Source organism: Alternaria arborescens (genome assembly GCF_004154835.1).
Source record: "Alternaria arborescens strain FERA 675 chromosome Unknown contig_13, whole genome shotgun sequence".
Classification (NCBI taxonomy): domain Eukaryota; kingdom Fungi; phylum Ascomycota; class Dothideomycetes; order Pleosporales; family Pleosporaceae; genus Alternaria; species Alternaria arborescens.
The window spans coordinates 325,204-352,549 of record NW_021167868.1 but is presented as its reverse complement, the minus strand read 5'-3'; the positions used below and the strand labels follow the sequence as shown (position 1 = coordinate 352,549).

The following is a 27,346-nucleotide window of genomic DNA, read 5'->3' as shown; positions in this document are numbered from 1 at the left end:
GAAATCTCCTGACGCCCTCTTCGCCCCAATCCAGCACACACGATCCTCACCATGGCGAACGTCGAAGAAACCGTTGCCAATGTGCAACGCAAAATCGACCGCGAGAGGGCCCTCATCAATGCCGCCAATGCCATGCGCCAGTCGACCAACAACCCGGCCGTACTTTCCCGTCTCGATGGACAGATCAAAGATGGCCGCCGGAACATCGACTACTTCGAGTCCAAGCTGCGGGACTTGGACGTGCAGAGGACGTCCACCGGCATGGAGAATATGAGTCTGCAGCCAGGTAGCCGTGGCCCCAACAACCCGCTGACGCCTCCCCCGAAAGACGGCTGGAACGGGTACATGCAGCAAGACCAGGGCGGCTATGGAGGCCCTCAAAGCCAGTATAGTCAGCTCAGTGGCGGAGAAGCTCTACAGCCTCCTCGCGCGCCATATGCTCCGCCAGCACCCGGCGCGCCCAACAAGCGGCCCAACTACAGCAAACTGGGTACATCTATACTTCTTGCGACAATGCTATTCTTTGCTGACACGCGCAGACCTCATCAAATATGACACCCCGCATCTCGGCCCCCGCATTCAGCTCATGCTGTCCCAGCTCGAATTCAAGCTCAGTGTTGAAAAGCAGTACAAGGACGGAATCGAGAAAATGGTGCGGTTATACCAGATGGAAGGCGACCGCAAGAGCAAGCAAGATGCCGAGGCCAAGCGTATCGAGAGTAACCAGAAGATTCAGCTGTTGAAGCACTCATTGAAGCGTTACGAGGATCTCCATGTCGACATTGAGGGCGATGCTGGCGGCGATGGTAAGCTCCAACTAGACTAATTGCCGATATATACTCATCCTACGCAGACGATAGCTTGAACATCCCAAGTCAAAGGAAACCTTTGAGCGGTCACCTTTCCCTACGCGTACACGCCGTCGCCGATGTCGACCACGCAGCCACTGGGCGCTTTAGCCGAGGCCCAGAAACTTTTGTCAACATCAAGGTCGAAGACGCAATTAAGGGTCGTACAAAGCCCGCAAGGAACGACCGCTGGACAGACGAAGTCCACGACTTTGCCATTGACAAGGCCAACGAAATCGAGATCACTGTATACGACAAGACGGGCGACCATCTTCTGCCCATCGGCATGCTTTGGGTCCGCATATCAGACATTGCTGAGGAAATGCGAAGGAAGAAGATTGAGACGGAGCTTGCAAACTCCGGCTGGGTGGCTGCCGACAAGATGGGAGGCGCAGCTGGCATTCAACCCGATATGCAGTTCCAACCGCCACCAGGACAGAACTTTTCAGGCGCCGGTTCTGGCCCCGGGGGTGCCCCAGGTGTTGCAAGACCGCAGGGTGGTCCTCAGCCCCAGACTGGTCCCATTATGATTGACGATTGGTTCTCGCTGGAGCCGGTAGGTCGTATCCACCTTACCATGTCCTTTGCCAAGAACACCGGCAACAAGCAGCCTTTCGATCTTGGTCTTGGTCGCAAAGGTGCCGTTCGTCAGCGTAAAGAGGATGTCGTTGAGCAATACGGACACAAGTTCGTCCAGCAGCAGTTCTACAACGTCATGCGTTGTGCTCTTTGTGGAGAATTTCTCAAGTATGCCGCCGGTATGCAATGCTCAGACTGTAACTATACGTGTCACAAGAAGTGTTACCCCAAGGTTGTCACCAAGTGTATCACTCAGTCCAACGCCGAAACCGATCCAGACGAGGCCAAGCTCAACCACCGCATTCCTCATCGCTTCGAAAACTTTTCCAACATGGGCGCCAATTGGTGCTGTCACTGCGGTTATGTCCTTCCCCTTGGTCGGAAGCAAACCAAGAAGTGCAACGGTAAGCGATTACACCATCTTGATTTGTAGAACTCACTAACGGTCGTTCAGAATGTGGTCTCACCTGTCACGCACACTGCGTTCACTTTGTACCCGACTTCTGCGGTATGTCGATGGAGGTGGCTAATCAGATTTTGATGGAAATCAAAAAGGCGAAAAGAGGTCAATCATCGTCAGGCCCAAGTATGAGCCAACGAACCCTACGAGAGAAGCCGTCAAAACCTCTGCCACCAGCGCAACCACAATCACCTGGCCACCCTGGACAGGAGCAAGCACAGTCTGACAGGTACTCTTACGGTAAAGAGCAAATGAGTCCTCCACCAGGCCCTCCACGACAACAATCCTATCCTACATCGGCAGCGTCAATCGATGCAGCACGGGCATCTTTTTCTACGTCTGGATCTTCTGCCGCTCCCACATCGCCTACTGCAAGTTCGCGACCCTCATCAGGCCCACGCACTCAGTCTTCCGTGGCTGCGGCTGCAGCTGCCATGAACAAGACTGCAGCTCAGCCTGCCTATGGCCGTAGTAACACCGACTACCAGCCGCAGAGCGGAAGGTCATCAGGTAGCGGATACCCAGCAGACCAGCGCATACCACAGCAACAGGCTCCTCAACCAGCTACCTACGACCCATCGGCCTATGCGAACATTCCCAACTACCCACCGAGCCATCAACAGCCTGCACCAATGCCATCTTACCCGCAAAAGTCTTCGTACCCGCTACCACAACAACCGCCACAGGCACAACAGCAGCCTCCGCAGCAGAAGATGCAAGAACCTCCAGCGCCCGCGAAACAACCCCCCTCGGCAGTGATAGAGGCACCAGGAAAGAAGGTCACGCCTGCAGCCAACACACAAGGAACTGGAAAGAGGATAGGCTTGGACCACTTCAACTTCCTCGCGGTCTTGGGTAAGGGTAACTTTGGAAAAGTCATGTTGGCAGAGACAAAAAGCACCAAGCAGCTTTACGCTATCAAGGTCCTGAAGAAGGAGTTCATCATTGAGAATGACGAAGTAGAGAGCACGCGCTCAGAGAAGAGAGTCTTCTTGATTGCCAACAAGGAGAGGCATCCGTTCCTACTGAGTCTGCACGCCTGTTTCCAGACCGAGACCCGTGTGTACTTTGTCATGGAGTACATCAGCGGTGGTGATTTGATGTTGCACATTCAGAGAGGCCAATTCGGCACCAAGCGCGCACAGTACGTGTACGAAACGACAAGAGAAGAAATCATTGCTAACGATGACATAGGTTCTACGCGGCTGAGGTCTGCCTCGCACTGAAGTACTTCCATGAGAACGGTGTCATTTACCGAGATCTTAAATTGGATAACATTCTACTCACTCTAGATGGACACATCAAGATTGGTGATTACGGTTTGTGCAAGGAAGAGATGTGGTACGGATCAACCACCAGTACCTTCTGTGGTACTCCCGAATTCATGGCACCAGAGGTAGGTCACATGATCCAGTATACCAGAAAGCTGCTAACACAAGTCTGTAGATTCTTCTCGACAAGAAGTACGGCCGAGCAGTCGACTGGTGGGCTTTTGGTGTTCTCATCTACCAGATGCTTCTCCAGCAATCACCCTTCCGTGGTGAAGACGAAGACGAAATCTACGACGCCATTCTTGCCGACGAACCACTCTACCCCATTCACATGCCGCGCGATTCCGTATCAATCCTCCAGAAATTGCTTACCCGTGAGCCTGAGATGCGTCTCGGATCTGGGCCGACTGACGCGCAAGAGATCATGTCACATGCTTTCTTCAGGAACATCAACTGGGACGACATTTACCACAAGAGAGTAGCCCCACCGTTTACGCCGCAGATCACTAGCCCGACGGATACTAGCAACTTTGATACCGAGTTTACAAGCGTCACACCTGTGCTTACACCCGTGCAGTCTGGTACGTTGACACATCCCCACCGCTCATTTCTGTATATATGTGCTTTTACTAATGACGTGTTTAGTGCTTTCGCAAGCCATGCAGGAAGAGTTCCGTGGCTTCTCGTACTCGGCTGATTTCGCCTAAGCTTGCCTTGCCTTACATTTGATACCCTAGGCTTCGTTTGGGAAAATGGGTTGTTCCTTTTGCTTTTGTGTTAGCGTGCTCAACAACTGCCTTGGCGACGAATGGGCGGTGGGAAGGGGTGCACCAGTACGTATCTTTGTTAGCATCAAAAGTGCAGCGTGCTAGTGTAATAATGTCTCGAGTGAACGGTAGAAGGGTATAATCACGCATGGATATGTTCGGCTCGAGAAGCACTTGTGTATTGGCGCGGTTTACTGTAGGGCGAGATGTTTCGGGAGTGAACAATTGAGCGATGATCCAGCAAGGACAACCGATATTACAGGATAGACGAAACAAGTTCCTTCGATTTGATATCACGCTTTATCTCTGATACTCGCGCTGCGAGCAGAGGACTCAATTTGGTCACTGACCCTCAGTAAGCACCCTCGTCCAGTCAAACTTTCTCCACCCCTTTCTCCAGCTTTCCAACCTTCTATCTCCCTTGACCCATCTGCCCTGTCTCTTGACAACCTCAACATCTACATCGAGCATACCTCCCAAGACTTCTCTAGCAAACAGATCGCCCCTAGGCCAGGCCCTCTCGTCTTCAACAATGTGTCCCAGCCCGCCATCAAGCTCAAACCAAACATGGAAATATGGCATCTCCTTTGCCAAACTCCGGCGGAAAGCCTGTTTACCCAGGCCATCCCGACTCGCCTTTTGCGTATTGATGAGCGGTTTATGCTGCGTCCAGTCACTGGCTTGTTCAAGGATCGCTTCTTTGAAGAAAGCAGGCGCCGTATCACCTAGCTCGAAGGGAATAGGTACAGCATTCAGAGCCGCATGACCCTTTCTACCAGGAAAGGCAGCATTTTCATAAAAGACAACGTCACGACCTTGTTCGTGATACATGCGCGTTAGGCACTTCATGAAGTTGCGCAGTTCCTCCCACTCGTCGTCATCGCATTCAAGAAGGTTGGTGCGGTGTTGAATGGGGACTATGACGGCGCCACCAGAGCTAATCTCAGGTTCCGTAGGGAGAGTCAAGAAGACGCGTGTTGCTAAGCTGACGATGGGAGCTACGGGTGGCTGCGGGGGTGATTTATCTTCATGATGGCATAACGGACAGGAATCGAGTATCTTGTTCATCTTTGTGTAGTCTTGGATCGCAGCGTTGCGTAGGTTGATTGAGGACTTTGGGGCGCGGGCAGCGAGTTTGGTAGCGTTGTCGTCAATGTAGTCGAGGTCGTTGTCGAACTTTGAGTCTTTTGCTATCTTTTCAGCGAGGATAGCACCTTCGCCACCTGCTTGGTTCTTTGTGCGGCGTTCTTGCCGTACCATGTCATCGATGGACATGTCTTCGTTTTCTTTGACAAGACCGCGCTCGGTGCCACGTTTGTTAGTCAGGGCTATGACTTCTCCTTGACGGCCGCCGGCTAACATGCGATTGTCCATGGCGTTTAGTACAACGACGTCGCGATCTTTGGAAGTTGAAGTGTTGGCCAGGGCGGCGTTGTACTCAGCTTCTAGCTGGGCTGCTTCAGGGGCTTTCTTCATCTTCGCCTTCATCATCTGAGCTTTCAGCCTGTTGAGCTCGGTCTGGCTGAGCATAACGGTATTCGTTGTCGGTTGAGGATCTTGTACTAGTTCTCCTTGCGGTAGTTCTGAAGGTTCGTGCGACTCGCGAGACTGTCTGTGGATGCCTTCCTTGAGCTTCCGTTCTTGGAAGAGTTCGCCGGATGGTTTCTCTTTACCAACGTAGTCTTTGCCATACATCTTTCTGCGGTCCAACTCAATCTCCTCTTCGCGCGCCTCATCAAAGTCTCGTAGATCGCCGTACTTCTCCATTGCTATTTCTTCCACGCTTCGCCCTGATTCCTCGGCGTTCCGGTAAATGCCCTTCAGCTTCGTCATACGCCATTGTGCGCCCGAGTCGCCAAATGTGTAGCTTACTTCTCTCTGCGCAGGCTCTTCAGCAACGGTTTCTTGGCCCTTGAGATCCGCCAAACCACGGTTCAGTTCTGCGTGATGTATCTTGAGCGCAGGTTGTCCCTCATCCGATGCTCTGACGTATGTAGCCTTCTCTTCCCTCTTCTTCCGCTGCACGTAGTCGACGTCCATAGATGACGGCGCCTTCATCCAGTCGTCGCGTTGCAGATCTGCCGTCGCCGCGTCTTCGAGTTGTTGGTCTAGAATGTCGTCGTCTGGCGGCGCATAGTCCTTTTCCTGGGGATCCTCACCCCCGGAAGACTCATCTTCGTCGTAGTGTCGCGACTTACGCTTTCGCGTCAATCGATCTTCCTCGTCACTTGACGCGGGCTCCTTGTGCTTCCGTCGCGACCGATCATCTTTGTTATCTCTTTCTTTCCTCTTCCGCTGTGCACGCTCTTCCGATGTCTCTCGATGGTGTCGCGATCGCTTGTGGCGGTGGTCTCGGTCGTCGTTGTCGTGATGGCGCGATGAACGATGTTTGTGGTGGTGCCTATCACGACTCCTGCTCCGATCGCGCTTTTTTCTTTCGTCCTTCTTTTTGCTCTGCGCAAGTTCCTTTTCAAAGTCCTCTAGACCCATGTTTGCGACGAGTCTATGTCAATCGGTGTTGATAGGGTTAAGTCGCGTGAAGAAAGTTTGGACATGGGCTCGGAGCTAGGGCCTGACATCACCGCGGCGGATTCCCTAGCGCGTCCGCGTCCGCCCCGCCTAAGAATTTCTAGAACAACTCCAACTGTACAATCCACCATCACCAACGTTCCTTTAACTGACCCTGAGTACAAGATATCGCCAGTGCTCCCCCGGTATCACCCCACCATCGCGCCACGAATCCTCTCCAACCTGACCTCCACTCACTGTTCATATCTCCAATCACGCATACGACGCCTACAATGTCCTCCGCAAATGCTCCAGAGGGCTCTGCGCCTGTCGCGAACCCCAATACACCCGTTTCGATAGTATGCGTGGGCATGGCTGGAAGTGGCAAGACGACCTTCATGCAACGTCTTGTCTCACATCTCTACACCCATCCCGATCCAACCCAAAGTGAACCCTCCGTTTCCAAGTCATCTCCGACACCACCGTACATCATCAACCTCGATCCTGCCGTTCACCATGTCCCATTCACGCCCAATATCGACATTAGAGACAGCGTCAACTACAAGGAGGTCATGAAGCAGTTCAACCTAGGACCCAACGGCGGTATCCTGACAAGCTTGAACTTGTTCAGCACAAAGATTGATCAGGTCATTGGTCTGCTGGAGAAGCGAACACAGCCGCCGCCGCCAGTAGAGGAGCCAGCACAAAGCACGGTTGAGTTCATGACGAGTGGAGGCAAGGACAAGCAAACGGCACCGGCTCAGCAACCACAAGTGAAGCATATCTTAGTGGACACGCCAGGGCAGATCGAGGTCTTCGTTTGGTCTGCAAGTGGAGAGATCCTACTCTCAAGTTTAGCCAGTACATTTCCCACCGTCATCGCATACATCATCGACACGCCGCGCACAACCAGCACAAGCACCTTCATGTCCAACATGCTTTACGCCTGCTCCATTCTCTATAAGACAAAGCTGCCTATGATCCTTGTCTTCAACAAGACCGATGCACAAGACGCCCAATTCGCCAAAGATTGGATGACTGACTTTGAGGCCTTCCAAGCCGCCCTGCGTAACGAGGAAGAGGGTGGTAGCTTTGGCGGTGAAGGCGTGGGTGGAGGAAGTGGATACATGGGTAGTTTACTGAACAGTATGTCACTGGTTCTCGAGGAATTCTATAAGCACCTCAGTGTTGTCGGTGTCAGTGCTATGACGGGAGATGGCATGGATGAATTCTTCAAAGGTGTGCAGGAGAAGAAGGAAGAGTTTGAGCGCGATTACAAACCGGAGCTTGAGCGACGTCGGGCAGAAAGGGAGCAAGAAAAGAAGGCGACGCGTGAACGTGAGTTGGACAAGATGATGAAGGACATGAAGGTTGGAGGCGCGGGCACAAAACCAAAGAGCAAGCCACGAAAAGAAGAGCCAGAGACGGTTAGCGATGCGGAAAACTCAGACGAAGCCGGCATGGTGGATGACCTAGACTACGAGGATGAGATGGACTCAGATGACCCAGAGAACGGCCTGAAGGAGCGATACAGACAGGCTGTCCAGGATCGTGGAGTCGACCAGAACGAGGATCATAGCTTCGCACGATACGTCAACATGGCAAAATTCACATGAGAGAAACAACCAACAATGCAAAGATACCCGACTCTAGCTATGATAAATGGTTGGGCTTTCACATTGCACGATAGGCGGCCTCGCCTCCAGATTCCTGGTTCAGCTCGGAAAGACACGCGGACATGTACATGTAAGACCGCGAACAGAGATGTTGTTGAGAGGATTACAAGCGACGTGCATTCGTTGACGGGCCGCAGCGAGACGCCGTGTCAGTGTTTCGCATACCAACCAACACGACTTTTGCACAGGCATGCGCACTGATCCCTTTTGACCCACGCTTCTCGATGCTAAAATGAGTTTGACACGTACAAACTGGCCGTTTTTGCCTCCACATCTTGCCTTCTCGCCATCATGGCTTCGTTATACCCTCATATTTTCATGTCTGTTTTCGCTACCACAGGCGGGGATGCGCTTGTTTTACCAAAAGAGACGAAATCCAGGAAGCGAATGTTCCACTACAGTGCAGGCAGGGCAGGTAGATAAGGGCAGCGAGACGATAATCCGCGATGTAAGAGAAGATATAATTAGTTACATTTGTCAGTTGTCAGCGCCATGCATGCGTAGTGTGTAAGACAAACCCAGAATTTATTATATATGCCTTCTCAGCAGAACTCATGCTTGCGTGATTCTTGTGTGCTCTTTGGTTCAACTTGGTCTGGTTGATGACTTGGAAAGGTCTAGACGTAGTGGTTCGCTTCGAGATGGTGTTATACAGTATGCTGAATGACCTGTTGCTGAATTCTATTCATTCAGTAGTGTAGACCAGAAACATACTGGATATCCAGCTATACGTTGTCCTACACCCTGTCCTTGAATGGTAATGCTCTAATACGTCGCGACTCATATCTCGGATCTTGCTGCGTGAACATCCATATCGCCTGAGCGCGGCATAGTCTACGTAGATCTACAGTCATGTGTTAGCCATAGCGACAAGGGTCAAATTTCCCGACCATGCCCTGGCTTGCAGACCGAGACACTCTGTGGCTTGCAGATTGTAAGATCGATTTGGGAAATGACAGGTCCTGTCAGGTTTCATTGAGATGAGGTACTAGGTTGTCATACTTAGTAGTGTTTAGCGGAATCATTTGTACGTACGGGAAAGGTTACTCGTTTCATGTTGGAATCATCTCTCTGGCAACATATTTGCATTCGTCCTCTTATATCGTATAACCATGGCCTTCGTTTCCTGTTCAAGTATCGGTTCGGTGTATTTCTTATTATCCTTGACTTAGATAAAGAAAGGCTAGCCCACAGCGAGATGCTTTCATGGTAGGGAGCACAAGAAACCCCAAGCGAGATACTATGCAGGGCCTGCACAGGAAAGAGGGCATTCTCGTGTTGTGAGACTGCACAACGTGGAACAAGGCGTTTTCTACCGCCCGCAATTTATGTGCGACGTTGGCACATGGCGTTCATCTGGTGCGACCGTTGGTGAAGGCGACAGTCCAGAACCAAACAGCGTCCTCTCTGGTGGGAGTGTCAGATAGAAACTGGGGAAGAGTGAAGAGGCGCGACGCTCCATGTAGAATAAAGGAGGAAAGGAAGAAAGCAAGAGGGATAAAAACCTTCTCCACATCGCTGATTGCTAGCAACGATTAAAGCGAACATGTCGTTTCCCAGCTGAGCCTATCTTCACTCAACCTGCGTGACCCCATCTCAACAAACACCTCCTTACCCTCCACAAGCTGTTAGATAGCGAAGGGTGAGAGCGGCAACATAGCCAGTGCCGGCCAGCCATATAGCAAATGTGAAGCCTGTATGCAAGCCTGCTGTACGACATGCACAACATCAGAGGACCCGAACGTATCGCTCCCCACAAACTCGCCAGGCCATGCTGTCTCACTCATCTCGGGATCTGCAGGCAGATAAACGAACGTCTCACGACGTCGACAGGCACTGCATCCTGTCTCGACCTGCAGCAGGCTCAGCCCAATCCAACGCTACGTCTGCGTCCAACGTCGTGCGGGGACAAGACATGCGCTGTAGGGCTGTTTCAAGGGCGCCCTGCTGTGCGAGTATACAGGGACAGTAAGACATGGATGACTATTATAGGGTTTTACTTAGGTGTGTTGGGTGTAGCGAGTCGGGTGGTACGACTCTACGAAAATGCTGTGTCTAGCGAATGCGTGGCTTTTGTGTGACTATACGCAACCACCGCATGCATTCAGAAGTGCGAAAGGACCTTTGGAATTGCTGTCGGATTAGATTGAATGATTTGCTGACATGCATGAAGCATCGCGGCGGCTCTACCTCCGTAAGACTAGCAGCGAAAGTGAGATTAGGCAGAAAGTGACAAAAAGTGTAGAGAATATTGATCTGATGATGGAAAGCCAAACCTTGTCATTGTGTTGTATTGCCGTAGCGTACCGCTACATTCGACAGCGCGAGAGATCACATTGTGACGAACCTTATCGTACAGTTTTAAATCGTGGAACGAGTGTCCCGTCTTGCCGCGGCAGGGCACAGACGAAGACAGCGGAAGCCTATCGTGACACAGAGTTCGGTCCCAGGTTTTTCGCTGTTATCCAGAGATGCTCGTCGAACTCAGTAAACCCAGCCACAACGTCGATCTTCGAGTTGAAAACCCAATTTCTTTTCGTATCGCTGCAGGCTGCATGGTGTTGAGAACTACGTTCCGCTGTCGCATATGCTTACTGCAGATCCGCAAACTTCCGTATGCACCACCAATATGCTGCGTGCGAAACATGGAACGATACAAAAAGGAAAAGCGAAGGATCATTTCTGATGCAGATATGATGTCACTGAGAGCATGTGCAAACAAGATGGGTCTGTATATCCGCCATGCACAGATTGTGATACAGAGAGGTTGGCAAGTGAGCCGAGTTTTGATGCAGGCATGAAATCCGTGATCCGGCGTCAAGTCGGATGTGGGGTCCTCCCAAGGCGGAAGCCGCAACCCAGAGGGCCGTTTGCCAGGTTGGAAGCCTTGCGACGCAGAGAGCCGTCGACTCGAACTGGTCCCCTCAAAGCCAAGGAAATGACTCCTGCTGATGTTGGGGGATAAAGTCCCCGGAAAATGACCTGTTGTTTGGATAGAGTTTGTCTGCGACGATTCCCGAGCCAATGGCGAGTTGTGGAGGAGCGTCCTTCCGATTCGGGGTATCCGGGCTGAGGGTTCTTGTGCAGATCGTTAAGGTTCGAGTCTAACCTCGAAAAGGATCTGCAGGGTCATCAGCGTTGCGAAAGCCTTTATTAGTGGGTCACTAGCGTGTGGGCAACCGATCTTTTCGCAGCTGTGAGAAGGTTGAGGAGAGGCCGTTGGACGACATTAGTTGGCTAGACGCTGCGGAGCATAAGGGTAGCGGTGGCGTGTTGATAGAAACGAGATCCCGGGATAAGCTTTGGAAGTGGTTGTTCCAGCTAGTATGGCTGAGCAAGCTGTCGTACCATGGATCAAAAGCGGGCAATAGTGCGTTTGACACGAACTATGAGCTGACGGCGGGGTACCAATCCACAGTTCGCGACCGTTTCTTGTCGTCACGATTGCATGTGGAAAGCCACAAGTCTTGTATGGCTGTGAGAGATTGTAAGAGGTTGGAGATCGGCTGCACTTTCCATGGTTCGCATATACCGTTGAGGTCACGCAGGCGCATCACGCAAATGGCAAGTTGGTCAGATGAATTTGTAATGTTTCTTTGGATTGTTTTTGTTTTGCAAGTCCGTAGACTTCCGTAGAGTATTGCAATTAAGAAAAATCAAAGGTTGATGCACCTTGAGTAAGGGCGGGTATCCATATTGCCGATTCCGGGCTGAAATCCCTATGTTTGAATGTCATCCTCCACATGCACTGCCAAACAATAAGGTTGCTAGTGACAATGACAGAAGGAAATAGGCTGTAATCAGCCCATGTACCGAAGTAAATGCAGCCGATAGTATGTACAGAGAAAAAGAAAAGAAAAGTGTGCGACAGTGCGCACCACTCCCAAACGCCCAGTTCCGTTCGTAGCCATGACGGCATGCGTCTATTGTTCCGTCGGACTTTTGGACTCCATGATGTCGTGGTCGTAGCCATAAGCGCCAAGCTCTAGAAATCCGGTGGCCTGATGGTATAGCAGGCCGAAGTAATGATCAAGGATTTGATCGGATGAACCATGAAAGAGAAGTATTAATGCAGTGACTATGACTCAAACTTGCGCTTCTCACCGCTTGCAGCGATGGCGAGTGCGTCCAAGCCACCGTATTGGGTGGCGGCGGGGTTGTAGCTGTAGTTGGCGGGGTCGGGGTACCGGGAGCTGGGAGAGAAGTCGATGAAGGCATCAGTAGACTGCACGGCGGGCGCCATGGAAAATCCGGAGGGGCTGAGGGGAAGCGTCGGGTCAACCATGGAAAGCGATGACAAGGAAGGCATCGTCGACTGGAGGGGTGCCGGCTTGGGTCGCTTTGCCTGGTGTTTGGCCTTCTTGACGTCGCGGTCTCCACCCTTGGCCGCGTTGCGGCCACTCTGGTGAGTGCGGCGGTGCTGCTCCATGTTGTCCTTGCGGGTAAAGGCCTTGTTGCACTCGGGGCAGAAAGCATCCTTCTTGCCAGTGTGCTTCTTTGCGTGGCGGGCAGCATGGCCCGAGGTGGTGAAGAAGTCGTTGCACTGGAATTGCTTGGCCATGGGGCAAGGATAGCTGTTCTTCTTGGGTCGGGCGTTCAGGGCGGAGGGCTCCTGGTGTTGCTCGGAGAGCTGTTCGGGCCTGAAGTAGCCGGCCTGCGAGGGGTTGGCGTGGTAGGGAAGAGGGCCAGACTGGTGGTGCATGGGGAAGCCGAGATCCTTCTGGTGGTGAAAGAAGCCATTTTGCGAGAAGACGGGCGAGTCCATGCCCGGCTCGTAGGAAAAGTCTGGAGTAATGGGCGAGGGCGTCTGCATGTTGGAGTCTGACGAGTCGCTGCGGACCAGGCGGGGTGGTGAGGGTTGAGGGGAGGAGGAGTAACTGGAGGTCCTAGACTGGAGGGAAGGAGTGATGGAGGGAAGTCGGACAAGTTGAGGAGGCGCCGGGCCGTCGTTTAGCAATGACACTCTGCGACCTGTCGAGTTCTTGCCGGACAAGGCGTCCATTTTGAGCAAACACGTGCCAGTGGGGGAATGCGACCAAATTCGCAGCAGGAGCGCAGCGCAAGCACGTGAGAGTGAAGGCCGGGTGGTTGAGGCGCTTTATACAAGGTGATGTGAGGGTGATGTGGAAGTGTGAAGGCTTGTGACGTCGACACGACAGCGAGAGAGATTGTTTGGGTGAGGGGAGGTTGTCGTGAGTGTTTTGGGAGAGAGCTTACTGGAGCCACACGAGAGATGCGGGACTGGGAGCAAGTTATATTGGGCAAGGCACAAGCAGGGCAGAAGCACAGGGTTCTCAGGTCCCAGGATCAGGGCACTATCAGGGACTGAGAATTGCATGCGTGGAGATGGGAAAGTGCAGTCCGCCCTAAGACGCTAGCGTGCTGTACAGTGGCAGGGGCCCCGGCGATCAGCCCTCGCGAGGCGATGCGCTACTTAGTGGAAGGAAGAGCGACCAGGAAGCGGCGTCAGCGCATGCCACGGCGGACCAAACGACCGCGAGCGCCCCCAGTGGGTGATTTGGGTTGGGAAGAAGCTTCTGCGGTACTGAAATCGACATGGGTGCTGGGGGAGCAACGACGTGCAGCAGCAGCAAAAGAAAATAGACGCAAGATTGGCTTGTCAAGGTTGTCAGCATCGGCCAATGCTACTGCGGCGGACAGGTGCCGTCTGCTCAGGAGAGATCGAGATCGTGAGAGCAGTTTCAAGGAACTCTGCGACCTTCGGGCGCCAATGGCAAGAAACAGGCCCTGTGCCAGCTCACACCCGCACACTCCGTCGGCCTACTTCCGGTGCTTGTCGGCGTCAAAGAGTCAGTTGTTTTGTTTGATGTTGTTGTCGCGCAGGGCGGCATGGCAATGTAGCCCAACTCTAATCACTCCATCGAGCCATGCGATGCGATGCGCGCGCTGTCTTGTCTTGTTGCGCCAGGCCGCACGCTGCTGCTGTGTATACAGCTGCTAGACACGTACTGGCGGGCTGTCATACCGGCCTCCAACCGGCCCAGGGTCTGCGTCCCTCAGCGTCCAGCACCCAGCGTCCGCATCTGGAGGCGTACTCGGTACTCGAAAAACGACGCGCCGGCATAACGTCGCTAGGGCTGATGTAATACAAAATCAGGGTCTTCTCCGCTAGTCGATCCCTGTCAACCGTTCAGCTCTATCCGCCTTTGCTCTAGCGCCCCACTCGACGTTGAGCAGTGATCGGGACAGCTGGTGGGGATCGGTCACAGTGCCCTCTGCGATGACGTCGGGCTGCCGCCATCATTCGTCTCCAGCCACAGCCCCTGGCGCTCTGTTTAGCGCCAAAAGACCCATAGACTCCTCTGGCCAGACTCCTGACTTGGACGCCGTCCTCGAAACGGCAGCCACGCAGCACTGACCGAGCCCCTCCATCGAGTTTTTGCACCCCATCGACGTGATCTTCCCACCTTAGCCTGCCTCGTTTCTTTTCACTTTGCGCAGCCACCACCCATCCGGTCCTTTTCTAACAACCTGATCGCGATCACTTCCTCCCCAAGCAGCAAAGCCCATCGTGGTTTTATGCAGGGCCCGCCCTTCGTGCCGCCGATTGACCCGGCGTCAATCTTCTCTTACAAACGCTGATGTCATTCTGCCCCATACCGCACGCCTCGCTTTCGGCACCGGTCGCCACTACCGCACTGCCTAATCGGGAAGCCCACGATACCTACCTCCCTGCCTGAAGACTGTTTTACCAAATTTTTCAACGGCGAGATCGACGTACAGCCACATATGCCAGCCAGGTGGAGCAGGCTTACCTTGCTCGATACGATGCCCAATATTGCGATTGCACTCTAATCGACGCCCGTCCTTTTCTTCGCCCTCTCAGCAGTTCAGCAAGGGCGCCACGCAGCCACGTGGACCAGAGCTTCGGTGCTCCTGATCGTCCCGCCCAGCATCTGAGAGATTGAGATGGGAATGCGATCTTGACCAGTATTGACCAATGCCAGCCTCGTCTTCAGCCATCGATGCTCCTGAAATGTTCCATGGTCCAGCACACCTGGTCTATGCCACTGCTGCTTTTGCTTCGTCAATCTGGCACCTGACGCTCTTCTGCCAGTGCTCCCTCAAAGTCAAATTGCTTTTCTGACACATCGTCCCCTCGAGCAATCTTCTTCGTACACTACTGCCCAGAATGCCTCCACTGTCATTGGTCACCTAGGTCGCGGCCGCTGAAAGTCCCTGCAGAATGTGTTGATGGCGCTTTCACAAGCGCGAAAGCTCCAACGCCTTGCGGCCTCAGCCATCCACAGAATCAATGCCTCTCGCACGTCAAATTGCCCTTGCAAGCTGGTGTTTCCTTTTACCTGCAATCCAAACACAAAAATTGCGCCAACTTGCACACCAACACTAACAATTACTGCGAACGATCTCGATCCCGATGCACTATCACTGTGAACTATTGTCGCGAAAGAAGTGCAATTCCCCCTTAAATCCGCCTAATTGCCGTCTTTGAGAAAGCCGAAGTCTCTATTCTTGGCTGGTACATACCCCACTCGGTATCCGTTAGCATGCCGTTCGCCATGTGTCGAGTGAGAAGCGATGGACCCTTCTCCGATGCGGCGTTCTCATGGTTGACGCTAGGTCGGCTTGCACGCGCTCGACATTTCGTAACCAAGAACTCATACACGGCGCCCCATCAATACTGATTATCCTGCCTACGGCTATTCATCTCTCGCTAGCAGCAGATCGGTACGGGTGCGCCTCCAGTCGCATCAATCACAATTACAGCTGCAAGATATCAGCGCGGCATGCGCTTCCGCCTCCCTGGCAAGGCCTGCTGCCGTAATTGGGAACACCCTGGCTGCATGGATCAATGGGCACATGTTCCTACCCAGTCACGCCATGCCCAGCTTCCTTCAGCTACTGCTTTCGTCTTCGCTGTCCCTGATCTCAAGAATGGACCCTTTGAATGTTCTCCGTCCACCTCGATTCGTGCCGTTGTCGCAACACTGTCCCCGCTCCAATCACAAGGTTTATACATAACATGTACGACATGGAGATCATGAATGCCATGCTCGGCAGGACACGTCAGGCGATCTACGAAATGAGCATACGTCACGGAAAACCGTTAAGCGACACGGTTCGAGACCACTTATTCAGCAGCGCCAACGTTTCCGAAGATATTCGGCCTCGTGTAAGAGCTGTGTTTTCGTAGGTAGATAGCCGAACCTAGTAAACTGTATTCGCTCATATTTCCACGTTCGAACTACGGCAGGCGCAAACTTCAAACTTTAGCTTACAGTAGCTTCCACGCCCTCTATTGATATTTGCCGTGTTGTGCTCAAAACAAAAAGCCGTTGATTACAGGGTCCTCAAACACACGACGCCGACCCCTCCAGATGCGAGGAGCTGGCTCCGTAATGAGGGTCTGCTGCTGAATACCCCGCATCGAGACTTCTCATTGGTCAGAATACCCGGAGTCGCTGTCCGTGAGGCGTCGACCGTTGCCGAGTAGCCGTGGCACACCTGGTGACAGAGTGCGCTAGGTTGTCCCGCCTCCCCGCCTAAGCTACAACAGAGAGATCATCCACGTGGGAACTGGATATTGTACCACTTGCTTTTGTTCTCAACCCCTTCATAGCACTGAGCGATATCAGGATCGCACCCAATACTCCGGCGGTCCACCGTGTAATAATATGTACCAGGTTTCCGACTCGACTCAACTCAACCCAAGGTTCACATATGCGTGGGGCGGCTCTCCGCAGCCGCATCTATGCTTCATGAAGATCTCCAATCCTTTCTGCGCGGGCCATGTCACCTCTCAACAACACTGGGTTGTGGTTCTGCCAGATCAATTACGCCATCTTTGGACCCTTTTGATATTGTCATGATGCATGTCGGAAGAGGTCTTTAGCTTGTTTACATAGGGGCTGGTCGTTTAATGCGGTGCCCAGATCATTGGCCAGATGCAGATCCGGGCCACAGTATGACCTGTTACGTTTACAGTATATACGACTTATCCTGGTGTATACTCTTTGCGTGGCTTACGTCGGCTGGGGCATCGTATCATTGTGGTTATTGAACTCTGCCAAGGCTTCAATTCACGATCAATGACAAAGCATTTCCACCGGTAGCGATCAAGGCGTCCGCTGTCAAACCATCATATGATGCGACTACGATTCGTGGAGCCGCGGACACGCAGCATCGACGTGAAACGTGCATTACTCATTCATCAATCGCTATCTGCAAACTTTTGCCCAGAGTAACTGAGGCGAATGTTGACAGTTGCTTCAGATCGCAGAGCCACACAGCTGCATCTTCGCAATCTGTGTGTGACCTCATTACACCGAGCAACATCACCGAAGAAGACCCACTCGCAGTCACGGCCATGATGACCGGCATAAGCGAGAGAATTACATCAAGTACATCGGGTATTTCCTCCGTATCGCATCACCAGTCATATCACATTGCGTCGCATCGCATTGCGCCCTGACCCAACTGACCCCTTGTCTCCTTCACTTGTAGCCATCTCGGTGTTTTGACTCGTGGTGCTCCACCACCACAATATGCGATATACTAACGCGAAAGCGAGAAACTTACGCGTTCGTTCGCTTAACCGCTGAACTGGGTTCTTTGTTACCCCGAGGGTCCACTTCCAACGTTTGATGTTTTATCGCTGCAACAAGAGGGCAAGTTTACATCCCATGATCTCCCACTTTTGAGCGCCTCAAGACATGGATCCTGACTCGACATCTCTCTGACCGATTGCTGGCTGTTGATGTACCCGGGAACCCACATGATTCTCAACGGTTTCGTCGACTTGTCTGCCATATCTATTCTGGCAATATCTCTCCGGTTCAAGAGTGGTCACGGAGAAAGATTCCTTATCGTTGTGCATACCGCGGAGCAGGAAAGCGCACTGTATTCCTCACATTCTCATCACTCTGCCCATCACCAAGATAAAGACGGTGATTTATTCGTGAATGCATAGCGCAATTTGTCTAACGTCTTATAGCAGTGTGAACTGAAATAGTTATATTCGGGTATCGTTCCCGAAGTAAGTGTCAGAGTGACATACAGCGCAACATGTAAGCCTTCGTCAGCTTCTCTTGGTATTGCCTTCGGTTTCATACACTTTTTCATCAATATTACGACCTCACCAACTGATATCATCAAGGGTCTGTTCGGTTATGCAATACTATACTCTCTCAGTACACCGATGTAGAACGCACGGTTGGAAGACAGGATACGCGGACATGCATGCACCTCGTTTCGGAAGTAAGCCTTCGATTTTCTGATTGCTGTAAGACTACTAGGCTAATCCAGGTCTCCCTTGCTATATGACCCTGGATGTGGACGTGGCGATGCATCACGGCTCGCACACAAGCCATGTCTCGTTGGTGTGTCCAATAGGCGCTCTTGGAGTTGGACTGACGGGTGAGCTGAACTATAGGTTTGCAGCGGGGGGAATCTGAGCCGTCTACAGGATCTTGGACCCTTTTAGCTGGGGCGCCTATAGGGTACTAGTTGTTCTCAACCAGCATCACCGTTGTAGAACTCGGATTCGAAAGCCGACGGGGCCTTTATTGGATATTTGAAGTAAGACGAAGCCAGTTGGACTTGTTGGGTGCCGGGGAGGGCCGATGGAACAATGAATACTGTTGGTTGTGATACGAGATGTTTGGGGGTCATGAGCAAGTCCCGGTTTCCTTTGTCCTGTTCTCTACTTTCCCTTTCGAAGAGGAATTGACTGCACCCAGATACGGCAATGTAATGTCAGATGAATCAATGACGAATTCTCCACATCAGAGTACAAGTCGGTACAATTATATAACGAAGCTAGGGAAATGTGAAGATGAAGCTATAGCAATACTCATCTATATACAGAACAACTAAATGATACAACTCTTCCTACCGTCACGTTCCCTGCTGGATAAACATAAGCTACAGGCCAAGTTTCATTCTCTGTTATCCGTCTCGTAATATGACAACAGTAGCAACTCCTCAACTCCTCTCTCGCTGAACGCGAATGATAGTAGTCGAAGAATAATCAACGTAGCCGGATTGTTATGAACTATTCACCACGGCCCAGATGCATTACCCCACGCATCCAATATGTAGTTACCACATCTGGTATGACTGCTGCTCTTTTCTTCTCTGACGCTGTTGTGTGATCACCACCATCTTGACTTGATGCATATAATATAGCTTGAGACGGCCTATGGTCCAAATTGAGTAGATCAGTAGTGTGTTCTTGGTGATTTGAGTTGAACAGGACGCGCATCTATTCTAAGAGACACAAAGCGAACTGAAAAGAAGACGGGCGTAACATGATGTTCTGGATCAAAGTACCCAAATATGGACTGGTGCTGGAGACAGACTACAAGTTTGAGTCAAGAAAGTATACGCAGAGCAACCACCATGTCTACAGGCGATACGGTCTGAGGATTGGCTGTATCAGCAGCCATAAGGAGAATCTGTCACTTGCGTAATGTAAATCGGACAAAGGGTAGATGCGAATCAGGTTTTCCAACTTCGAGCATTTGCAAAGACTTAGCAACAACAATGAACGAAACTAACCGCCTTGGTCTATCGGAATTGTCCATTACAAGGGTATGGGATATCTACAGTAAAACTCAAGCTATGGACAAGCGAATAACGCCACTGGACGAACCGTGTCAAGAATACCATACAAGACTCACTCCTGGCACCTGTTTTTTTTTTCTGCAACTAAAGAAGGAACCAGCTACTCGCTATCGTCATCGCCGATAAGTTTCGCGTAGTCCTCCATAGAAGCGAAAGTGGGCAGGTTCTTGAGCTTCCTCTTCTTCTTCTTGCCGCCCTCCTTGTCCTCATCACCATCACCTTCCAGGTTAAGTTCGACTGGAACATCGGCATCGCTGTCCATGAATGCATCTTCATCGTCAAGGTCGAAGTTTTCAAAGTCATCGTCGTCGTCTGCCTGGTGATGGCCACCGACAGCCTCGTCCTCTTCATCGGCATCGACATCCTCCCCATCGTCACTGTCTAGGTTGAGTTCGACACCACCGTCCATGCCTCCAGCCTCATCGTCGCTCATCATGTCGTCCATATCGAAATCGCTGAGGTCATCATCATCACCTCCGTCACCTTCAACGTCTGGACGACTCTTGACAAGCGCCTGCCAGATCTCATCCTCATCACCACTGTCCTCTTCACTGTCATCCTTCCTGCGGTCCTTCTTCTTCGTCTTCTTGTCAGCTTGCTTGGCTTTGCCAGCCTTCTCGAAGTATGTGTGGAAGAAGACTTCATCGACACGGACATCGTCGACCTTGCGTCGCCAGAACTGCTCGGAATTGAGTGGGTCGTGCGTGCGGTCGCCATCGCGGTCGGTGATGAGGTAAGATGCGGCCTTGGAAGTTCCGGACATAGGCTGCATGATGGAGGAGCCATGGACACCTTGAGCCTTGGTCTTTGCGTTGCGGAAAGAGAACTTGTCAAGGAAGTTCATAAGAGTGTAGATGGTCGGGTCAGGCTTCTCCTTGATGGGTTCCTGATTGACAATCTTGGAGGCCAGCACGTGGACAGAGGGGTGGTAGTGTGCTTGAAGCGGTAGTAGCTCCCACAGACAAGACAGGTCAGCATGCGCGTGTTCTGGGTCTCGTTTCCTGGAGTCATAGGTAACTTGTTCAGGCTTCTCTTCTTCCTTCTTAGTCGTTGGCTCCTTGTCCTCGTCGACATCCTCGTAGTGCTCGTCGCCACTATCGTCAGCATGGTCTTCTGGAGTCGACAACATGGACTTGATGGTAGGGAAGGTAACTATCAGTTCGTTGACGAGGTACAAGACACCACAGATGAAAGGTGGCTCGTGCATGTGGATGATCTGTAGTAAACGCTTGACGAAAGCCTTGACACGCTTGATGCTAGTATCGGCCTTGAGCGAGCGGTACAACAAGTTCAGGAACATGATATGCTTCGAAGTTGTCATAAGTCGTGGGTCCAATAGAGATTCGTAAAGAGTTCGATAGAAGCGATCCGCAGAGTAATGCTTCGTCGCGGAGATTTGCTGAATGAGCGTCATGGCCTGGATGCTGGTGTTGAAGTTGGAAGAATGCGTCACTTCGAAGATCATGTTCAGCTGTTCCTCGAACTTGGCGTCGTCGGTTTTGGCAAATGGGAAGGCACGGTTAACACCTGTCAAGACGGCGGATATCAGCTTCTCTCGCGACTCGTCCTCAACCTTAAAGGCCATGGTAGCCGCTTTTTCAGCCTTCTGCTTCGCCATCTTTCCAGGCTGACCGCCACCTCCTTGAACGTGTCCGTACTTGTTTATCCTCTTCTCTTCCTTCTCATGCTCTCTCTGCTTCTTCAGCAGCCCGAGGAAAACGCTAAAGTATATCTCCAAAAGCTTATTGGCGACTTCAGGCTCCTTCAAGCTGAGAACGGTTTGGTTGAGAGTGATGATGGCGTAGTACTTGGCTATGCCGTTCTGGTTCGGTCGGAAAATAAGGTCGGACTCGATGGAGCTAATGATGACGTTCTTCATGAGCGGATGTGTGTTCTGGAGCTGAAGCAACAGGTAGGATGCCCTCGATGCGACCTTCTTTTCCTTGTCTCCAAGCTTGTTGATGAGCAGTCGCAAAAGGTTTTCTTCCTGTTCCGGCTTCTCCTTCAGCAACTCCCAGACGTAGGTTACAGCACGGTTGCGCGAGTACTCGACTTCGTCATTGGACCATGTCTCGAGGATCTTCAGCAGCTCAAAGTATTGTTTCTTTAGCCAATCCTCGTATGCCCACACAATCAGATGGGTTTTCTGGAGAGCGCCTGGCAGCTTATCGCCTGCCTTCCACTGCACGTTCTTTCCTTGTAGTGCAGCGGTCAAGCCTGGCTGTCGTGCAAAAGCCTTCAACTTTCGGTCCGGAGGCAGCAAAACGCCCTGACCCAACAGATCCTTCAGCGCAGCCAAAGCCTGCATGGCAGCATTTCTGCTCTTCTTTTGCGAAAGACCCATGAGCTGTCCAAAAGCCTTTTGCGTGTGCAGCGGCGACTCTTGAACCAACAAGGTCAGTGCAGACACCTTGTCCTCCATGGTACCAGAGTCCATAACGGTCGCCATGAACTTGTGTGAGGAGTCCTTGGCCAAGTGCGACGATGCATACTCCTTGGCCTCTGTGTCGAGGAGTTGGATGGCATATTCGTGGATGGCGTCGATGATGTAACGGGGCGGGATCGTGGGATTGTCGACAGTCGGAAGCTGTGGCAGTTCTATTGTATGCCATTCCGGCTGCGGCTTGAGAAGCTACTGCAAATTAGCACCGTTATGCATCAAATGTTTGTCCTGATGATGCGCACCAGCTGCGACCGCGATTTCTTGCTCTCGCCATCCTTGCGCTGGTCTTTCTTGTCGTTTCGCGCGCCGTCCTTGGTGCCGTTCTTCGCGCTCATCCGACTCTTATCCGGAGAAGGCTTCGTAAAGCCATCTTTGGTCTCGGCATGGGTTCGCTTCTTCCCCATTTGATTTGGTTGGTGTCGCGAAAGGTGGAGCTACAAGGTCCGTCAGAGAAGAAACTCTGACCCGTCACGACCTTGGAAAGATTCCACGCCTGCCAGAGCACTGAGTCGAGATTTTGAGAGCCTTGGCATCGGCGTTTTGTGTGGCTAACGGCTTATGGGCTAGCGTGGTGGAGCCCTCATCGTGGTGCATATTGTGACCTAGGTGCGGACTTTGAAAGCACCTCCGTGCGGCCATACTGTGACTCAACTGGTCGCTTTATTTCAGGGTCTTCTAGAGAACGCATCCTTTCGGTCCTAACTTCGTCATACCAAGACTACCAATTGGTATACATTGTCACCACCAACACACACACACCCCGCCAACTACCCCGCCAGCTCGCATATGCTGGAGTAGGACAAGGGCGCAAGGACCACGACTGTCAGCCTACATCATGGCTACCCAAGCTGGCGACGAGGATAAGAAAATATCCATCACACCCCTTCTCAAGCGACTCTGGCATGAGTCACCCACAACCAAACCAACAGCCGACGAGATAGCAGCTGCCCTCGCCTTGATATTCACAAACAGCCTATCCGAAGTCCAAACAGGAGCCTTATTGACATGTCTCCATTTCACAGACCAAGACAGACAAGCTGAAGTATTAGCCAAATGTTCCAAGGCGATGCGGGACTACGCCACTGGCATTGATGTCAAAGGTCTTCAAGAACTCATCAGCCAACGAGGAAGGAAAGAGGGTGGCTACCATGGAGGCTTGTGCGACATAGTTGGCACAGGAGGTGATTCCCACAACACTTTCAACATCAGTACCACATCGTCCATCCTCGCCAGCGCTCTTCTTATGATTGCAAAGCACGGAAACAAAGCATCAACATCACGTTCTGGCTCAGCAGACCTTCTGTCCTGCGCACCTCCGAAGCCACCGGTCATCACTGCCATCGCACCCAATACCATCCACGAAATTTACTCAAAGACAAACTACGCTTTCCTGTTTGCCCCTATTTTCCATCCGGGAGCCAGACACGCTGCTTCCATCCGAAGGCAACTGGGCTGGCGCACTATCTTCAACCTTCTCGGACCTTTGGCGAACCCGCTACATGATTTGATTGAAGCGCGCGTTCTAGGTGTAGCAAGGAAAGAGATTGGACCCGATTTTGCCGAGTCGCTGAAGCAGTCTGGTTGCAAGAAAGGCATGATCATCTGCGGTGACGAGGAATTAGACGAACTCTCGTGCGCTGGACCAACGCATTGCTGGCGAATAGTCGAGGATGCTTCTACAGGCGAGGCTAACATCAACTACTTCACTGTTACACCAGCGGACTTTGGGCTTCCCGAGCACCCTCTTAGTGAAGTCAGCCCTGGGCAGTCACCCGAACAAAATGCGCAAATCCTTATGAAGATTCTGATGGGCGAGGTTCCGCCAGATGACCCAATCTTGCATTTCGTTTACATTAACACTGCGGCGTTGTTCGTCGTCAGTGGTATCTGTGACGCGGACACGAGCAACATGGGAGAGGGTGACGATGGGAATGTCATCAAGGAGGTTGGCCCAGGAGGTGGACGCTGGAAAGAAGGTGTCAGGAGAGCTAAATGGGCGATCTCGAGTGGAGCCGCATACAGCGAGTGGCAAAAGTTTGTCGAAGTCACAAACAGCGTTGCATAGGTTACGTCTACGAAACATTCTGATTAGACTACTCCAATCCACAGACGCTTTCATGAAAGGATCCCATCGTTTGTCAAAGATGATCAACTGACGCTTCGAACCAACGAAAACCTTTCTCTCGTCCTATCCCTTACTCCCACATCGCTATCTTCGTATTTCAGCTATTCGTGCTTCCGTCTCCGCCCATCAGACCCAAACCCAAATTCTGCTTTTTTCTTCAGTCCATCCAGAAGCTGCTGGACTTCCAGCACGATCGCATCCCACTTTGGCTCATCTAGAATCATCTCCTGTTATTCAGAACTCTGGCACTGACCAGTGGTCAAATCCTCTTCATTCCATGCAAAGTGTAGCATCTCAAGCTTCTTCGCGGTCACTGCGATATCCCTAAACGCCTCTATTAGGGCGATGACTTCTTCGGTAGGGGTCAGATATAACGACTTCGACTGTATGTGATACGTCAGACGGCGCAGATTGGCAAAGCTCACCGCGATGAACTGAAGAGACTGGCAGCCATTCTTCATCTCGCGTTCGGAGCTCCTGGTAGTAATCGTCGTCATATGTGCCAGTGCACAAGGGAGGCGATGAACGTGGTTTATGGTACCAATATGACTTATCCTGTATAATTCTAGGATACGATTAGGTTCATCATGCATCGAAAAACTCACTTCGACTTCGTTACGTCCGAACACCAGGTCCATGAGCTCCGTCCTTGTAGCTTTGTTGATGCGCAGCAAGTTTCGCTCAATAAAAACTCTGTTACAACCGATAACATCTCCATTATCCAGCTCGGCGAGCATTCTCTGGAAGGCTCCGTATGAGAGCAAATTATTAATCTTCCGTCGCACCTGGAATTCTCCAAAAGGCGCGTGCACCCTCATGGGCCACCTGGCATCGCCGTAGAAGATGATGCGGGAGGTATCAGTGACTGCCCTAACGACTCTACCTGTAATCCAAACATGGCCTCCAACGGGGATGTTGAGGTGTGAGTAGACTATATGACGCAACTCGGCTGAGAGACGAGAGATAATATTAGACTGCATATTTGGAGGTGTGCTCGTGAATGGCATCGAGGGCATTGCTGGAATTGATGTGACCGTTAACTGTTTCAGTAGCTCTGCAAGTGCGTTCATATGTAGGTCATGCGTCCCTTCGTCTTATTTGTTTGTGTCATGACTGATAGGGATGTGGTTGAAATTGAGATAAAGCGCTAGTTTTGCAACAAAACATGGATAAGATTGTGTAAGGTGAGATCCGATAGTGTTGATAAATGAACTATGGAGAGCGTGGAGGTTACCTATGGATAATGACTTACGGCGAGTGCAGACAAGAAAGTTACATATGGTTTATGTGCCCTCACGTTATTCGCCATGGCAGTGCTATATTTCACTACTGGTACTCGAGATACGATTCACTGTGCCTTTCAACAGTGCGTTGTGAATCAGATAACGGGATTTGTATCCTGGCGTGTTAAGGTAGAACAGGTCCGTCGCATTCGTAGAACTTGTTGACGATGGTGCAAGACGGTATTGGCGAGGTATGTCGGATCGTCAGAGATGTTGTTGAGAGTTTTTCACGCTTAGCCGTCAGATAGATAATCTTCGCGGATTTGTCGACATTTCAGAGGAACATATAAGCTTTCTGAAAGATATGTCAAAGATTGTGGCTTGATAGGTCGAAACCATCGCTGCCTGCCCGCCTCTTGTGTAGCATTTCATCTTGGATGTTAGACATGTGGTAAGCTAGACCCACACGCAAAGCCCATTCTAACGTGATCGCGCCGGCGCCACCGTGCCCACATATGATCAATCGCTGATCCTGCGGGGAGTCGAAAATAGGCGGTGCGCTGAGGACTGCGCCCTGTAGGGCGTTGCATCTTCATGAGAGTGTTGTAAGAGTGTTGGCGGCCTGGCGAGGTTGAGAAGAGGTGTCTCGCAGTCTTGCCTGTCACTTCCTTGGCGCGCTGCATGCAGCAAGCGCGCCATCTGTTGAACCTTGGAATCGCGACCCCCTATGCGCATGTCAATTGAACCTGTGCCAGAAAGATCAACGTTACTCAACGGACGTCCCGACATCTCGATCGCAGCATCCCGCTCGCATCACATCACCATTTCGCTTCCCACCAGACTTAGCCCAGACTGACTCCGGGCCCGTTTTCCGTTCCAGGCCCCCTGCTCAGCCCGCACTTTACGAAGACGCACGGCCACCGCGGTGGCAGCACAACGAATCTTCTCGACACGAGGTCACGCCGACAAGACAACTAATTTTAGTAGGCTAACTTCATTGGACGCGTAATTAGTCTTGCCATCAACAACGCGAAGATTCTGCATCTGCGGCATGCTAAGCTATAGCGTGTGTCTGGGGATTAGTGTTTTGCGGCTCGGTATCGATTATGTGTCAGCATAGCCCGAGGCTGGCGCACATGTGGTTGGGAAAATGGTTGGGAAAGCAACAGGTGGGTGGTGGGTAGCCGTTTGACGTTTGACCGGTGCATGAAGTGCATGGGCGCAAAAAAAGAGAGAAAGTGGAGGATGTGCTAGGGTAAACAGGCGATTGGATGGGGAAATGACGACAAGATGTGCACTGTTCCTATAGGAACATGGTTTGTTTGGTGGCACCATACGGGTTGCAGGATGCGAATTGGTTTCGAAACCCGGGACAGGAAGCATGGCTGGGAAGAGGCACAGCAGGAAGCGCCTGAGGCTCACCTGGGTCGGCGCAACGACACACAAGCTTCCATCTCGAATCTTACAGCGATGACAGTCATCCAGGCTACCCATGTGAAGGTCGATGATATGGATCGCCGTCTGGACGCCTGGAAGGAGAAGTCTATTCAATAGAAAAAATCTCCGCCTCGATCACGAACACGAAACATCCTCGCCACGGAGAATGCTATTATTGGTTGTGGAGGCCGCTAGACGCTTGTCTGGACGACAGTCCGCCTGTTCAGGGATAGTATGGGGCTCGCGTTAGGGCTGGTTGCCGGGTCAAAGTGGCGTTCCAGGGCCAGGGTTAGCTCCGATGCTTGCTCTTGGGTGCGGGTGAAATGGAGCAGAGGCAATAAAAGGAGGACGCGTCTCTCATAAAGCTTGAAGTTTGCTTCTCATCTCGCATCACTCAATCAC

The 27,346-nt window shown here is 51.8% G+C and overlaps 8 protein-coding genes across 8 annotated transcripts; 4 read left to right on the top strand and 4 right to left on the bottom strand.

Moving 5' to 3' along the window:
* Window positions 1-51: 51 nt before the first annotated feature.
* Window positions 52-3,865, top strand: AA0111_g6245 (Protein kinase; the record flags this gene model as incomplete). The annotated part of the gene is made up of 7 exons (XM_028652446.1): window positions 52-490; window positions 540-806; window positions 854-1,831; window positions 1,882-3,031; window positions 3,082-3,283; window positions 3,334-3,739; window positions 3,804-3,865. 7 exons carry the CDS (start codon window positions 52-54, stop codon window positions 3,863-3,865), a joined length of 3,504 nt encoding a protein of 1,167 aa, XP_028506073.1.
* Window positions 3,866-4,267: 402 nt separating this feature from the next.
* AA0111_g6244 (Pre-mRNA-splicing factor) lies at window positions 4,268-6,415 on the bottom strand (the record flags this gene model as incomplete). Its single annotated transcript, XM_028652445.1, has 1 exon — window positions 4,268-6,415. One exon carries the CDS (start codon window positions 6,413-6,415, stop codon window positions 4,268-4,270), a length of 2,148 nt encoding a protein of 715 aa, XP_028506072.1.
* A 311-nt stretch (window positions 6,416-6,726) lies between these two features.
* Window positions 6,727-8,049, top strand: AA0111_g6243 (GPN-loop GTPase 1; the record flags this gene model as incomplete). Its single annotated transcript, XM_028652444.1, has 1 exon — window positions 6,727-8,049. The coding sequence occupies one exon, from the start codon at window positions 6,727-6,729 to the stop codon at window positions 8,047-8,049; it is 1,323 nt and encodes a 440-aa protein (XP_028506067.1).
* Window positions 8,050-12,187: 4,138 nt separating this feature from the next.
* AA0111_g6242 (hypothetical protein) lies at window positions 12,188-13,111 on the bottom strand (the record flags this gene model as incomplete). The annotated part of the gene is made up of 1 exon (XM_028652443.1): window positions 12,188-13,111. The coding sequence occupies one exon, from the start codon at window positions 13,109-13,111 to the stop codon at window positions 12,188-12,190; it is 924 nt and encodes a 307-aa protein (XP_028506066.1).
* Window positions 13,112-19,816: 6,705 nt separating this feature from the next.
* AA0111_g6241 (Ribosome biogenesis protein) lies at window positions 19,817-22,563 on the bottom strand (the record flags this gene model as incomplete). Its single annotated transcript, XM_028652442.1, has 2 exons — window positions 19,817-22,348; window positions 22,402-22,563. 2 exons carry the CDS (start codon window positions 22,561-22,563, stop codon window positions 19,817-19,819), a joined length of 2,694 nt encoding a protein of 897 aa, XP_028506069.1.
* Window positions 22,564-22,994: 431 nt separating this feature from the next.
* Window positions 22,995-24,224, top strand: AA0111_g6240 (hypothetical protein; the record flags this gene model as incomplete). Its single annotated transcript, XM_028652441.1, has 1 exon — window positions 22,995-24,224. One exon carries the CDS (start codon window positions 22,995-22,997, stop codon window positions 24,222-24,224), a length of 1,230 nt encoding a protein of 409 aa, XP_028506068.1.
* Window positions 24,225-24,514: 290 nt separating this feature from the next.
* On the bottom strand, window positions 24,515-25,300 carry AA0111_g6239 (hypothetical protein; the record flags this gene model as incomplete). The annotated part of the gene is made up of 2 exons (XM_028652439.1): window positions 24,515-24,667; window positions 24,890-25,300. The coding sequence occupies 2 exons, from the start codon at window positions 25,298-25,300 to the stop codon at window positions 24,515-24,517; spliced, it is 564 nt and encodes a 187-aa protein (XP_028506217.1).
* Window positions 25,301-26,854: 1,554 nt separating this feature from the next.
* On the top strand, window positions 26,855-27,061 carry AA0111_g6238 (hypothetical protein; the record flags this gene model as incomplete). Its single annotated transcript, XM_028652438.1, has 1 exon — window positions 26,855-27,061. The coding sequence occupies one exon, from the start codon at window positions 26,855-26,857 to the stop codon at window positions 27,059-27,061; it is 207 nt and encodes a 68-aa protein (XP_028506218.1).
* Between the last annotated feature and the right edge of the window lie 285 nt (window positions 27,062-27,346).